Consider the following 15684-nt stretch of genomic DNA (forward strand, 5'->3'; position numbering starts at 1 on the left):
TTCCCGGCCACAGCCGTGCCGAGTACCGGGCACGGCTCTGTCACGTTGCTCGGAGAAGCGGCGCGGACTGGAGGAACAGCAGCAGCATCATGGCCACAGCTCCATCAGTGGCAAATGGAGCGTGAAGGGAACACGATACATAAACACAGATTTCTTGGGTCAAATCCTGGTCCTACAGAACTGGAAGAGCGTACCTACCCGTTTTAATGGATTCTGATTCAAACAGATAATTTTCTGCCTGTTTTGATTTTACTGAGATAGAATTTGGATTGACCTAACTGGCAGTGCCAGCTTTTTTTCCCATTCATTATCAGAAAAAGAATCCCTGTTCTTGAAAAACAAGTTCGGAATTTGGAAGGGAACAATGCTAATAACAAGTAATGATGCCAGTCTTATAATTCTATTCAAGCCTTAAACATGGACAACAGGAAATTAATCATTAAATGCAATATTAAAGCTCTAAGTAATTATCTAACAAAACCCAGCTTTGGTATAAGAAAAAAAATATTTAAATTCATGTATAATTTTCATTTTCTCTAAAATTATCATATATGTGATGTATAAACCTTGAAAACTAATATTTGGTTTATAGCATTACCAGGGACTTGAATTCACATTCCACTTCACTTTCAGAATTAGTGTATTTCTATAAATGAGGCTCAGCTACTCCTTATCTTTATATATAAATGTATTTATTTTATAAAAGTTTTGGTTGCTGCTCAAAGAAGTACAAGACACAGTCAATTGCAATAAGAGAGAAGTTATTTACATGAATTCCAGGATGTTGGTGTTGATGACAGGCATAACAAGGAAACCCTGCTGGAATGCCTCCAAGTGCTCTTGTTTCCAACTTGAAGACTGCCTAAAATTTTTGTTACTCAAAATAAGAGAGTCATGATAAAAACTCAAAATATTGCCAAGATTTAAAATTTAAAATGTTAATAAGCAGACACTGACTTATTGTGGTGAAATCAAGTCCAAACTGACTATGTGTCTCATGGTAGGCCTTCCATGGGGGCAGTTCCAGGGATGCTCAATCTCACCCATGTGGGTGATCAGTTTTCTCATTTCCTGCACATTCAGTGCAGTTCCAATCATCACCTGCAAGCAAAGGAAAAAAATGAATTCTTTCCTTTTTCCATTTGCCAGCTGACACAGACCAGAGCAGTACTTCAGCATTAAAGGCATTAGAAATAAAAACCACCTTCAATCAGACAATCAGAAGACAAAACACAGCTAACAGTGGGTTCATGAGTGCATTAGTTTGGAACAAAATAAAAAAACTAGCAGAAATCTTTCCCAAGGTACACTATATGAGAACATGAGGGACAGAAGGGAGGATATTAGCTGTTGACACTCAGCAGTAAATAAACTTGCCCTGCAATACCCATGCAGATAGAGCCACCTGCACTACATCAGGAAATGGATTTATTTATTTATTTGAACACAAACATCAAGTGCAGTACTTACAGACTTCCTGCAAGCTCGAGAAGCAAACATCTGCCTGACCCTGGAGGGCCTGCACATCACTCCAGGGCAGTCACTCAACATGAAAATCAGCTCATCTATGTCTTGTGGCCCAAAAGTCCAGTTTTTGCTGGTTGGCAATGATACCAATTTAACTCTTTGAGTTACAGGAGCTGGAAGGTTTGCAATGACAATAAAGAAACAGAGAAGTACAAGAAATTACTTCTTTCTTGAGAGAAAAGCTGAGAAACTACTTTAAAATGTTATTATGATGTGATGTGCATATATACTAATGTTTAATCTTTTGATAGATGTAACTAGCTGACCAAAGTGGTAACTATGGCAGATATCCTTTTAACATCAACCAAACTCACCATTTTCATTTATGACAAAATCAAAGCCATTTTTTCTGAATATTTCCAGGTTTTCAATCAATACAGTTTCATTTACTGCTGTTAAATTGAGATTTTGAGGCCTGAAAGAGACAAAAAAAGATGATGCTGCATAGATACACAGTGCAGAGCATTAAAGACAGATTTCAGAAACAACCTAGAAATACTTAAAACAGAGCTCTGTAGTAAAACTTTTCACTTTGCTGTGTGAAAAAAGGAAATCTCACTAGATAACAGTTGCTTCCAAGTGTTACTCAGCAGATGAAGTCAGCTGGGCAGCATTCCTTGCTGCAGGAACAGTTTCCAATATCCTGCCACATGGGGGAATCTGTTTGGCCACTGACTTTGCTGCACAGCTACAGCTGCACCCATGGAATTTGTGTTTCATGTAAGGATTGACTCTTGGAAACACAGAATATAAAAACCACTTGAGTCTCAAGTGTTCTGAATGTGTGAAATGCTACATAAATATAAATCACAGATATCCTTCTGAAACATTTAACTCAACTTAAAACATGTTATTGTTAAACACTGAGAATACTTACACTATCAGCTTCTGACCTTGGAGAACAGTGTGCTGTTGCAACATCTCAAAGTTGTATTTCTCATCAGTAGCATGCTGGTCAATTATGAAAAGATCAGAATTCAGCTTTGCTATGATAAACCCTAAATTGAACTGGCCAATGATTTCCATTTTTGCAAACATTTCTTTACTGTATACAAAAAAATATAAAGAGATTATGAATTAGACCTTTATCAGTTATCATGTAAAACTTAAAAACTTCTGTTTCTCCCCTGCAGAACACACTTTATATTTTTAAAAAATCTTATTTAAGCAGGATATAAATGTTGAAAATCTGCCAATAACCTATGAGGCCATTTCTGGCAGAACAAAATCCAGCAATAAGACAGGTTTCCCCATTGGTGATAACAAAATTGGAAGCAGGCAATATGGCAATAGCCCAGGTAAGTAACACTGAAGATGGCAGGGTGGTTTTGAAGGCAGCTGACATATTTGCCTTCTTTTCACTATTAAAGACTTTCCTAACACATTTTTTAAAACCCAAATATTAACAAATCACAGACATTGACTATCTCCTGACCACCTGAATGTAACTTTATTTTTCCAGGGATGTCTCACCAAATTTCATTCACGTAAGGGAGGAATATGAGCTCTGCAGTCTTTTCAGTTGCAGTCGTGACATTTGGTGGTTCTCTGACTGAGCTGCAATTTACAAGGCTGACCTAAGCCAAATCCATGAAGTCTGTGGCCTTTTAAGTGTGGCCTCACATTCTGTTTGCACTTAGTTCAAGTAGCTGCTCTGTCACTAAAATAACTCATCAAATAGTTTTTTTGTGACATTAAATAAAAAATAGACCCAAACCTAGCAGGTACATGTAAGCCTCTTGCCACCCTCAAGACAGGTTTTATATTTATGCTTAACTCATTTTATTAACTGAGGAGTAAATATATTAAACAAGTGAAAGCAGACATACCTGATCTCTTTTCTTAATTCATCTTCTGCTACTTTATTGTCCCCAGGACTAATTTTTGCTTTAAATCTTCTGTAATTTTCAGTTTCTGTATTTTTCTGTTGTTGCTGTATTACCTTTTTTACTTTTTCTGCCAAGACCTTCATAGAGAATTCAAGAGGCACAATTTTCTTTTTAACTTCCACCAGTACATCAACACTAGTGTTCTTCACTTCAGGATATTTACCTGCCTTGGAATCATCTGTTTCACTTTTAAAGCTTCTGCTTTTAAAACGTTTTACTCTTGGGGAACAACCATTTGCTTCTTGAGAAAGCTTGTTTTGATCAGTCCAGTCATTCACTTGATCTAGCTCAGGTTCAGTGCCCAAGACCTGAACATCACAGTCCAGTGATTTCTTACTGCACCCAGCAGTTTTAAGACATTCCTTCTGCATCTGTTCTTCTGTGCTACAGAATTCTTCCTCAGAATTAACTGCACTTTCACTATTGATGCAGCTTCCAGCTTCTGGTGTACTACATCCAGCATCTGACTCAGAAATACTGCAGAATCCAGAATCTGAAGCTTCTTCTAATTTTCCCAAGTGTCTCCTTGGAATTGACACCTCTGAGTCCAACTTCTGACAACTTTCAGCCTTCTTAGTCAAGAGAGCCTTTTGAATCTTTACAGTCCCCCCAGTGAGATCAAGTAACCTTTGTCTAGGGGAACTGTGCTGCTGTTTTACCTTTTTAGAGCTTTGAAAATTACTTTCTGTTGCTTGATGGAGAGAGAATGACTCCCTTAATCTGGCAAGAGTCATTATTCTTTTGCCTTCACCACTTGGACTCTCGGTCTCAGAGTCAGACAGAATGTCTGCCTGAGGCCTTTCTGCCTCTTCAGGAAGTGTCTTCTTCAAGTTACCTAATGAAATCACAATACAGAGCATTTCAAGATTCTAAGTTAGCTGGAAACATGAATTAAATTATGTACTTTAGGAAAAGGAATGAAAAGAGGTAGAAAAATAGCAAAGTGCCCAAGGAGCCCTGAAGCTTCAGACAATGTGTATAGGGCTGAAATGCATTAATATCAAACACAGAAACAGTTACATCTTGAGGACATTTAATGACACTACTAAGAATTAATTTGTGGTCTCTTTTTAAACTGGAACAGTAATCAGTCCAATCAGCACATTTATTTATATTATCAAAAGAGTTTAATGACAGAGTGACAATGAAAAGTGAATTGCTCTTACACTTTAATGGTCACTATAAAATTCCATTGGCAAAGTGTTAAGGAGCTGGCAGAATAGGCCCTTAGAGTATATGGGATTTGCTGGTCATTAGAGAACTTCAACCCCATCAACTGCCACTCCAACAAGGATTTTACTGAAGGTTAATTTAAAATAACAGTGGGAATCAGGCTACAACTGATTCTGTAGGTCAGCAAAAAGGACAATTTGAAGGGGCTCTGTTGAATGAAAGGAAGAGAATGAGATGATCTTGAAAGACTGCACAGTCACAAGAGAACCATCAATTTCTGTAGGTAACATAAAAGAATCAAAGTTTAAAATCCAATAAACTCATACTTAATTTTCGTATTTTATTTATGACCCCTTAACCCATTTTTTCTCACAGACATTTTCATAAAAAAGCCATAGGTCCCTTTTAGTATCTTGGGAGAAATCTTTTGCAAGCATTATCAATTAATTCTGTGTGAATTTTTTCCTCACAAAGTTGACTGTCAATCCTGCTGTGCTGGCATGTGTCATTTCCATAACAATCACTTAATAACTTTGGGTCCTTCTTTATTTTTTATTTAATTTTCTTTTTCGTTTTTTTTTGGGGGTTTTTAAAAACACTTTTTTCCATCTTAATTCTCTGCCATATACCATACTCAAAACTTCCACATTTTGTGTCCTACCTGCAATGTCCAGAAGTTTCTGATTGACATTCAGTTTGTTAACATCACTACCAAACATCTCCATCAGAGAAGTCTTTAGAATTGCTAATAAAAACTTTTCCTCCTGAAGTAAAATCTGCCTTTTGTCAGGAGTTACATTGATGTCAACACACTCTGGAAAAGAAAAAGAAAAAAATAACTGCAGTAAGTGCTTTACAAATAAAATGCAGTGTTATTATACAGAATTAGTTCTGGTTTGTTTGCCATTTTGTCTACAAATCAGATTTAGCTGTCTCAACATCCCAGCAAAAAAACACATGATACAAGTTTTCTTGTATTTAACATGAGCCCTTCCTCATCACTTAAGAAGTTATTTTTGAGTATAGAAAAGGCGGAGGGGAAAAATAGTGGAACCACAGTTAGATTCTATTTCTCCCTCACCAACAGAGCATTAAAAATCCCCAGAGTGCAGGAAGTCATAGAGATGACAATGACAATATTCTCTAAATACAAACAACATTGAAGAATAAATTGTAATAACCTTTACTGAAGTTACTAAAAATTATTCAGAACGTACCAGAATCTACCCCAATGTTAAGGACAACAAATGGATACTGGTGTTTATTGTGTAAGTGATAAACTTCATTCACAATCTTGACCACCTGCAAAAAAGGTGAAAAAGCCAATAAATTTCAAAAATATTATCTTCTATTTTGCACCAGTGCATATTAATTAATGTACTATAACATATTTTGTATGATTAATATCTTGTTCACTCAAATAGACACAACTAAGAGAGAAACTTGAGACAGAGGGACTTCTACTACCAAGAAACAAACACAGACATGAGTGCTAATGCTGAGGTTTCCAGAGAATACTGAGTTTAGTGAGGCTGAGACAGAAAACAGCCCCCTGTCCTGGGGTGATGTTATGATGCTTGTATACCCCCATTCATCTGTTCTGTGCCTTTAAGACCGGCTCTGAAGAGTGGAAGTTTTATTTGGGTTTCTCTTATCAGGACACAGAGACAAGCAGTACACAGGGCTGTTTTTTCTCTTCCAGCTTCAGCTTGCTGCTTTTGCTTGCTCTCTTTTTCTGCTCTTGCTTCTGCTCTGCTTATTAGCTGGTTCTAGCTAAACAGCCCACATTGCTTCCTGGACTGTTTCTCCTCTCCTGTTCCTGTGACCATCTGAACCTGCTCCGGACTGGGACCCGGGAACACCGAAGGTTTGGCTGCAGCGGCTGGCCCAGCGCCGGAGGGACTGAGAACAGAGCAACCACCCCCGAAAGAGACTTTCTGATTTTGCCATCTTTCTCAGAGCGGTGTCATCGGGTATTGTTCATTTTGTGTGCTGGGGGTGCTGTGTCTGTCAAATAAACAGGTTCTTTCCACCTCTCTCCGAGGAATTTTTTCCCGAACCGGTTGGGGGGAGGGGCCGTGTGGGTTTCGCTTTCTGAAGGGGCCCTCCTTTGCAGATTCTTTAACAAATTTGCCCTAAACCAGGACACCCCCTCACCTTGGCAGGATCACAGGGCCGTTGGTTGATGAAGAAGAACTGTCTGTCTGTCATGCTCCTTCCCACACCGTGATCACAGCGGGAAATGAAGCCACCAATGCTGTTGGGAACAGTGGGAGGGGAAGGGAAATGTGTTTGATAGGGGCCTTAAGGAAACACTGTTCCACAGCATCAGTGAATGGAATGGGACAGTGCCACAGGCAGCAGGGACTTGCACTTTCCTAATTACCTATAGAGATTTTGTGGCATGTCAGCAGGGTTGAGTCCATATTCTTCACAAACAGCTTCACTAGGAGGAAGCTGAACGAAAGGAATAAGGCTCTGCAACTGAAAAAAGAAAAAAAGGGAACAAAGTGAAACATCAAACCTACATAGATTTTTCCACTCTACTTTATTGTCATTTATTAGCCTTAAAATTTATTTGAGAAAAATGGTAGGTTTGGCTGACCAAGAGCAGAGCAAGACAAATACTTTAAATATCCAAACCTACTAGAAAATAGTAGCACTGTTTGCTGAGAAACACAGATATTCCTCTAAGAAATGTCTGTTTTCATCCTTTGATATCACAACCTGTGCTTAAGTTATTTCACAGACCCTTACATTAAATGTACACAGGCAGAACAACAAAATGATTCACACTCTGACATATATATGACCTAAACAAGTTTTATGCTAAAATAAAAGACAAAAAGAGTAATAGAAATTTTTTTTTTAAAAGGACAATAAAACTATTAAAATGTGTTATTTGAATCACTAGCTCCCTAAGAACAATTACATTTACCAGAAGCATTTTCCCAGTCATGTCACTATTATTTTTCTGCCATTAGAGCAGCTCCTATCAATTTAAGTATTCAATATTAAGAAACAGGCTGTAAGCTAAACATTCTATGTATGGGTGGAGGGAAAAATTGTTTATCCACAGCCAGCAGCCATCAAACACTCAGTATTTCTGATTACTGTAATATACAGCTGTAGGAAGGATGTTTTTGAGCTTTTTTTCATCTCTGCTCTCATCTAGAGGATAACAATTCTTTTTATAGCTATTCCTTAGAAAGCATCACAGTCCACAGCTTTACAGGGGCTGACTGCAATCCCATTTAAAGGTTATCCACAATAAAACTCAGTTTCATAGGAAGAGTTTGCCAGAGTGGATATTTCTGTTTTCTGTTCTTCAGTTAAGACTTTCACATCACACCATTTTAAGGATTTTTTAAATTGTTTGTTCTTGTGACACACAGTCCATCTGCTGACACAACAGCTCTTAAAACTGCTTTCAGAGAGATCTTAAGCCATAACCCCATGCTGAAAATAATTTCTAAAACATCTCTGAGCAGATCCAGGACTTTCAGATCCGGGGTGTCTGTCCTCTGTCGGCCTCTGGGGTGTGCTGCAGGCCAACACTCCATCCTCTCACACTCACTAAATATTAAAATTGCCTCTACACAGCTACATCCTCTCTCTTTTCAATAATAAAGGCAATACCTGTTTTTGTCCAAATACTGCTCCAATGTTCTCCTTTAAACTGGGACTTCCAGCAGTGGATATCACACAGCTTTTTTTCCCCTGGCCAATTTGATTAGTGCAGTTAATCCTCACTCCTTTGGAAATAATGCAGTAGGCTTGCAACAGCTGCACCATTTTTGCATATTCCTGTTAAAGGAAAAAGAAAGTTCAAATTCATATGAAATCTCTTTTTAAAACACAAATGTATAAACAAAGCATTCAATAACAAAGGGGGGAGTTTGATCCTTAAAATCTTTACAACTAAGTTTAATATATATATATATATGAAAAATAGAACTTTAAAAACAAACAGGATGTTTACAAGACATATTTAGCCACAACACAGCAGTCCCTAATTTTAAAATACAGATAAGTGATCAGGGTATGGATTCTTTTCAAAATCTGAAAATCTGAGAATGTACCTTTAAATCCAAATATTGCAAAGTAGAAGAGAAAAGCATACAAGAAGACTTTTGTTATTTGATTAAGATGTAAGACAGGCATGAAATAGTCTGTAATCAGTACATTCTACAGAGAAGTGAATTTCATTCAGCAGTGAATGAATTCTGGGGGACAATGCTGCTTTGAATTGGGAATTTCTGACCTTTTTGATGTTTCTCTGGAACTCTTTGTGCCGCACTGGCAAGGTGTAAAACAACTGCTGGATGCTGACAGTGGTGCCCTGCTGCCGAGGGAAAGGAGCCCTCTGGGTGATTCTGCCATTGTGATCAAACACCAAACGGGTCCCAACCTTGGCTGACTTGTGACAGGTGAAAATGGTGACATCACTGGTGGGAGGAGAGAGGCAACAGGATTATCACTGAGCACCACATTATCTTATCTATTCCTCATGACAAGCAGCATAGAAACTACAGCAATACTGGTAATTTCATTAAAACAACTCTTCCCCATACACAACCAAGAACCTGCTCTTTAGAGTAGTGTAACATTTCCCTAGCTACACATTCTTATTTGTATCCCTTTTATCCCCCTCTTATAAAACTCAGTGTTAAAATCCAGTTTTGCTGAACACTACAGTCACTAACAGATACCAGCAGCACTGTACAAGGGCTGATTTAAAATCTACAGTTGGTCTGAAAGAAATTTAAGTACAGCCTTAATGAGCTACAACCTAACAACCAGCACTTAAATATTACAGTGCTTTACATCAAATACTCATGCAAATACACAATCCCACCCTGTAAAGATCTGCAGCCTTAAGTAACACCAAATTTGTACATAAAATGACCAATTAGGTACTTAGAAACACAGAATAATTTTGTTGGAAATGACTCAGGATGTCATGTAATCTATTGCTCAAAACTGACCTGACAGTCAGGAACTGGAAGTTTCCAAAGCCCCACTTTGTCAATAATGGTAAACTTAAAAATTGCAGTGTTTTTGTGCATGCAGTAACTTCCTACTACTAATAAATAATATTAATTACCTTAATGCACACAGTGAACTCAAAGCTTCACCTCGAAACCCAAATGTTTCAACATGTATTAGATCAGAAAAATCTTGTATCTTTGATGTGTAATGTTTCAGAGCTGGAAAAAGATATTTCAAATTTACATTTTACTTCAAAGTGCCATTGGTCTATGCAAGTACATTTTGTCTGCATATCAAGAAGCAAAACACCTTCTGTATAATTCACTGCATTTCACATAACGATTAAAGACAAAATACTGCTTGCTTTCCCTTTTTCCTATGAACAAGAGCTCTTTAAAATCCTCAGATGCACCTGCCATTTCTCACTTACATCACAGATTTATTCAGCATTATTGCTGTAAGCTCTGCAAGATGCCTCAGAGCAGGACACAGTTCCTGCCTGTGCTGCTGCTGGACCTGTCACAGATTTTGTCCAGCCTGTGCTGTGCATGGGCACAGAGCACAAACAGCAGCACCCCTGAACTCTCACTGTGCTGGAACAGCAGCACACTGAGCTTCTGATGAACCACAATTGCTCAGTGAACACCAAAGTTACTGAGGAATAATCTATGGGGAAAAGATTCCTAGGTGTTTTATCAAAAAAGAAATGACAGTATTTCTGCTGCAGAGGTTAGATTCATCAGGCAGTGTTGTTTCTGCTCCCATTTTGTGCAGCTCCAGACTCGCAAATGGGAAGTTTGACAGGCAGGGCAATGTCAGTTCCACTTCAGCAATACTCAAGTTTATAATTCACCTTCCCAAAGCAGCCCCTTCCACACAGCTCAACTCCAACAACAACCAATAATTAAACATGAATTAATCCACATGGATTTTTAAGATTTTCTCCTCTGTGATTATTTCTATTGCTTGTGCCACTTAAATAAGCAAAGTAACCAAAGACTGTTTCTGAGGCACAAGAACTATAACCACAAGAGCACTACAGAAGACCAGTCTAGTGTTGCTCCAGTCTTGCAGGTAACACACACATTATGTAAAAGCCAAGTGTCCATTAAATATGATTAAACTAAATGCCCACATCTAAATTACAAAAAAAATTTCAACTTACTCAAGCCTTCAAAGTTTTCCTCTTCCACTCCAACTCCATTATCTGAAACTTCTATCAGTTCTGCCCCATGATCTTTAAGTTTTATATCTACAAAATTGAGACATAAAGTATATTAATTCTTTATGTTCACACATGGTGTTTGGTATAAATTTTGCACTTGAAGTCAACTTTTCAAATAATAACTTTCCACGTCAAAGTTGAATAACAACAAGGGGAAAAAAAAGCTAACCCCTAACTGCTGTCAAAAGTAAGGTCCATCTAATGCAAACCAGTCTGTAGTTGCAGATAATTCAGCTTCACTGAACTTCTGTCTCAACAGAAGTTTTCCCAATTATCCCAGCCACCATCCTGGATGCTCTGGAAACCAGCCCTGCCTTTACCCTGTGCTAGCCCAAGGCCAGCGGCTGGCACAGCCTGATCAACACTGCTGCATGGAACAACCACTTTTTTAGAAATTAAATAACACAATCTCACATGCTGCTAGGAATGCAGCTGGAGTCTGGGAACCAGAATGTTTTATTAACCTGAGATGTAAAATCACTGCAAAGATGCTTGGCCCAAGCAGAAAGTATTTGCCCAGATTTGTTCACATGCACTCGGTTTTGAGGAAAAAGATGTGCTTTAGAAGCCTATGGAAAGTTCTAAAATTCGAGGAAGAGTTACCGATGTTGGTAGCTCCGGCATCCAGGCTGTTCTCCAGCAGCTCTTTCACGGCAGTGCCGAGGTTCAGCACGACCTGCCCCGAGCAGATGCGATGCACAGACCGGTGGTCGATGGGCCGGATGGCCCCGGCGGGCTCCGGGCTGGGGACAGAGGGACAGCAAAGCACGGGCAGCGGTGAGAGCGGGCAGAAACCCCTCAGGCTTCCCCAAGCGAGCCGGGAGGCGAGGCAGGAACCAGGGGAAGCCGGAACGGCGGGGTACGGCCGTGCGAGGAGCGCGGCTCCTGTGAGGGGAGCAAAGCGGCCTGGGCAGGGGGTGAGAGCGCGGGGACCAGGGCCGGTGCCGGGTCGGTGCACACACTCACCAGGGCTCAGCCGCCTCCATCGGGGCCCCGGCGGGGCGGGACGCGCCGCGCTCTCCTCAGGCTCCCGCCCCGCTCGCTCAGCGCCAGGAGCGGCCGGAGCGTGCCCGTCCCACACGGACGGCGCTCCCGGCCCGGCGGCGCAACCCCGCCCACCGCCCTGTGGGGACGAGCTCCGCAACTCAACGCCGGCCAATAGCAGGAGGCCGTACGGGCGAACCCGTAGCCCATTGGGTGTCAAGCCTGTCAGTCACGCGCCACTCCGCCAATGGGCGAGGGGGCGGACGGGCCGGCGGCGGCGGAGCGGGCGTGCGGCGGGCCGGGAGCCGCCATGCCCGCGATGTACAAGGTGCGGCCGCTGCACAGCGCGGCGGTGCTGGCGGAGCACCTGCCCAGCTGCATGTACCCCCTGCCCAACCTGCACCGCGCCCCCGGCACCGCCGCGCCGCCGCAGGTACGAGCGAGGGGTGGGCGGAAGGACCTGCTTGGGCTGGGGCCCGCGGTGCTCGCTCTGGCGAGGTCAGGCATGCGGCCGCTGGGCCGGTGTTCCCTCCTGTGAGAGCCCCAGCTCCGGTAGGAACCGGGAGGAGCCTCCGGTGCCGGAGAGCTCCCGGGGCCGAGTCCCATCGCCTCAGCGCCCAGAAGAGGCCCTGGCTCCGGCTCGCCGTAAGCGGCGCCTCGGAGGGTTAAATAAAATCAACATTTACAGGAATTTCCCTGTAATGTTTTTAAAGCCTTCCGCAGTTCTCATTTTAACTTTCCTGGGCTCTCGCGTGTGTCCCTGTGGCGGGTTTTGTGTTTGAATGGCCGTGCTGAGCTCCCTGGCGGCCCGGAGAGCGCCCAGCAGGCCTCGCTCCGTCCTGCTGCATCATCGCTCTGCTGCCTCAGCTCGGGCTCCAGCCAGATACACACCCTCAGCTTCTAGTTTCAGTTTCTTTCGCCTTAAATAGGATAAAAACGCCAAATACTGTGTTACATAGGTGTAGTTGAGCAGCGTCTGTCCAGTGCCCGGAGTGCTTGGCATTCTCACAGGCCACTTGTGGTCATCCTGGATTTGCCGTGCCCTCACACAGGTTGATAGTGGAGGCACTGAGGAGGAGAAACTTTGGGGCAGAACTTTACAGAAATGCTAATGAAATGCCTTCCCATTGCAAAGGATAGAATTGTGTACAACTAAATAATGGCCACTTAAGAGGTCTTCCCTTGTCTTGTCTTTGAGAATATTATGTTAAATGGATATAAAGATTTTACTTAGATACCTTGTTTAGCTCTTCATCCATGATAGTTTGGGTTTGTTTAATCCTTATTCAGGATGCTTAGAAATAGGTTATTTGAAAATTTTTCTTTAATATTATTTTAAGCTAGTAGACTTAAAACCTGCCTCAGGAATATATTTTTCATCTTCTTTTAAAAGAGGTTGTAAGATGAGATGCTCATGAGGTAATACAGATTAAAAGCTGCATTGGTATTAACATGTAAAGCCCAAGGTCTTTTTTTTCCACTGTAATTTATATTCTCTGAAACAAAGACTGAATCCATCCATCTAAACTTGCAGGGCTTTTTACTTTCATTAACTACCTGATTTGTCAAAAAGTTTCCTTGTTTGGCCACTGTACCACAGACTTACCAACTTTGCTCTTCTGGGCTGAAAAGAACCTGACAAGCTGTCTTTGACTTTTCAGTCATCATTCAGCACTTCATTGCCAACTCTTTGTCTGATTTTGACCGTGCTACAGAGTTTGCTGTAATGGTTTAGAAGACTCTACTAAGCAGGAAGATTTCAGGAATTTATTAAATATGCCATTTCACCGTACTCATACAGACGAGAGACTATTGATAGACATAAGCCCATGGTCTGGCTATTTGTAGGTGTTTAGTCTTTCAAAACTTGACCTTAAGTGAACTGTAGACTATTTTGACACTGAGTTGAGTGAATGTTTACATGGTCTCGTTTTTTCCTCTCCTGTAGGAGGAGGTTGACCCATCACTTCAGGCACTTGAATCCCGCCAGGAAGAGATTCTGAAGCGCTTGTATGAACTCAAGAGTGCTGTGGATGGACTCTCCAAGATGATACAAACCCCAGATGCTGACTTTGATGTAACAAACATCATTCAAACTGATCAATCTTCTCCTTTGTCAACAAATGGAGCAGATTTAGATCTGATGCTTGGAAAGGTGAGTTTAGTTAAGCAGCTACAGTGGCACTTTCTCAACATTCCATTTTCAGGGCTGGAAGGGGGCATTAAAACCTGGGACACTCAGAACTCAATACACAACCTACAATTACCATTTAATTACATGTCAAGGAAGGAAGATGTTTAAAGGTTTAAACAAGTTTTAAATGTCCAAGCTTGAATTTATTTACTTTAATATCCTTAGAATTTCAGGTATACACGTGCATGATTTTGTACATTTTGGTGTCTAATGAAAGCAATATTTACGAGTATGATCTGGAATGTGTCTTACCTGCTGAATGTTTTACTTTCCATTCAGGATTATGGAGCCCTGAAAGATGTTGTCATCAATGCAAATCCTTCTCTACCTCCACTGTCACTGTTAGTGATCCACAGTCTGCTTTGTGAACGGTACAAAATATTATCAGCTGTTCACACACATTCATCAGTGAAAAGTGTGCCAGAAAACCTCTTGAAATGCTTTGGAGAGCAGACTAAGAAGCAGCCACGTCATGAGTATCAGTTGGGCTTTACTCTGATATGGAAAGATGGTAAGAAGGAAATTTGTAGATCAATATTTTACAATAGAAGAGAAAATTAAAGTTGTGCTATAAACCCTTGCACAGAGATGCCTCATTGTCCCTGTGCTGGCATATGGTGGATATGAAGAAGCAGGAAAAATTTTTGTTCTCTTTTCATAGCTTTGAACCATGCTGGGCCAGAAGAGGAAGATTCTTGTTCATAGTAACTGCTGTTAAAATACATGTGGCATTGACAGGGTTGGTTTTTTGAATAAAAATGGGTTTTTTAGTTTCTACAAATAAGGTAGCTACAAGAGAAATTATGGGGGAGATTTGGCTGAATTTTTCAGAAAGTGATCTCTTTATGCTACAAGACAGAACTGTACATCAGGTTAATGATAATAACAGTGGTGCTGGCATCACAAATGTTCATCATGGAATTACCGTTCTAGTTAATTTCTTTACTATGTTGGATTCACTTTGTTTTCCCTTCTGTTAATTTCAGTTCCCAAACCCCAGATGAAGTTCAGCATTCAAACCATGTGCCCCATAGAAGGAGAGGGGAACATTGCTCGATTCCTCTTTTCCCTGTTTGGGCAGAAGTACAACGCAGTGACCTCGACTCTGATCGACAGCTGGGTGGACACGGCCATGCTGCAGCTGCAGGGAGGCAGCAGCAAGGAGAGGGGAGCGGTGCTGCGCTCCATGAACGCCGCCCTGGGCAAGAGCCCGTGGCTGGTGGGCACCGAACTGACGCTGGCCGACGTGGTGGCGTGGAGCGCGCTGCAGCAGACGGGCGCCGCCAGCAGCGCCCCCGCCAACGTGCAGAAGTGGATCAAGTCCTGTGAGAATCTGGCACCTTTCAGCTCTGTGATGAAGCTGCTCAAGTGAGCCCCTACCCTTCACAATGATGTTGTTTTAATCTTACTCCACCTCGTGTCTGCTGTAATGTTTGAGTCCTTTCTGAGATGTATTTTAGGTATTACAGTTGGACAGAATCCTAAAATAATAAAAGCATTACAGCTGCCTTTTGGGTGTGACCTTCCTTTTTGTAACTCTTGTGTAACACGTTTGTTCAATGGCTACAGTATGTAAATTAATCCTACGTAAATACAGCCTGTGCTTTTGGTTTTTCCACTGCAACGTGATTCTTTTCTCAGGAGCCTTTGGGCAAGGCAAAAGGATAAATACCTTTTAAGAACAGACAGCCAAATGAAAA

The 15684-nt window shown here is 41.3% G+C and overlaps 2 protein-coding genes across 2 annotated transcripts; one reads left to right on the forward strand and one right to left on the reverse strand.

Annotated features, from left to right (window-relative positions):
- Nucleotides 1-681: 681 nt before the first annotated feature.
- On the reverse strand, nt 682-11947 carry PMS2 (PMS1 homolog 2, mismatch repair system component). Its single transcript, XM_005487357.4, has 15 exons — nt 11773-11947; nt 11410-11549; nt 10747-10833; nt 9697-9799; nt 8854-9037; nt 8229-8396; nt 6976-7073; nt 6747-6846; nt 5807-5891; nt 5251-5403; nt 3357-4251; nt 2405-2572; nt 1842-1942; nt 1471-1640; nt 682-1101 (listed from the first exon to the last, which is right to left on the reverse strand). Exons 1-15 carry the CDS (start codon nt 11790-11792, stop codon nt 958-960), a joined length of 2616 nt encoding a protein of 871 aa, XP_005487414.3. The 5' UTR covers nt 11793-11947; the 3' UTR covers nt 682-957.
- Nucleotides 11948-12025: 78 nt separating this feature from the next.
- On the forward strand, nt 12026-15493 carry AIMP2 (aminoacyl tRNA synthetase complex interacting multifunctional protein 2). The gene is made up of 4 exons (XM_005487354.4): nt 12026-12223; nt 13739-13945; nt 14264-14495; nt 14971-15493. Exons 1-4 carry the CDS (start codon nt 12038-12040, stop codon nt 15354-15356), a joined length of 1011 nt encoding a protein of 336 aa, XP_005487411.2. The 5' UTR covers nt 12026-12037; the 3' UTR covers nt 15357-15493.
- The last annotated feature ends 191 nt before the right edge of the window (nt 15494-15684 follow it).

Source organism: Zonotrichia albicollis, chromosome 16, assembly GCF_047830755.1.
Source record: "Zonotrichia albicollis isolate bZonAlb1 chromosome 16, bZonAlb1.hap1, whole genome shotgun sequence".
Taxonomy (NCBI): Eukaryota; Metazoa; Chordata; class Aves; order Passeriformes; family Passerellidae; genus Zonotrichia; species Zonotrichia albicollis.

Bases quoted from the DNA above. Each gene is read 5' to 3' on its own strand.
- AIMP2 (XM_005487354.4), top strand. From the start codon at position 12,038: ATGGGCGAGGGGGCGGACGGGCCGGCGGCGGCGGAGCGGGCGTGCGGC. The intron at 13,946-14,263 runs GTGAGTTTAGTT...CTTTCCATTCAG, and splicing joins TAGATCTGATGCTTGGAAAG to GATTATGGAGCCCTGAAAGA. The intron at 14,496-14,970 runs GTAAGAAGGAAA...TGTTAATTTCAG, and splicing joins TACTCTGATATGGAAAGATG to TTCCCAAACCCCAGATGAAG.
- PMS2 (XM_005487357.4), bottom strand. From the start codon at position 11,792: ATGGAGGCGGCTGAGCCCTG. The intron at 5,892-6,746 runs GTGAGGGGGTGT...CCTTTTTTGCAG, and splicing joins GGCCCTGTGATCCTGCCAAG to GTGGTCAAGATTGTGAATGA. The intron at 1,102-1,470 runs GTAAGTACTGCA...CTTTGCTTGCAG, and splicing joins CTCGAGCTTGCAGGAAGTCT to GTGATGATTGGAACTGCACT.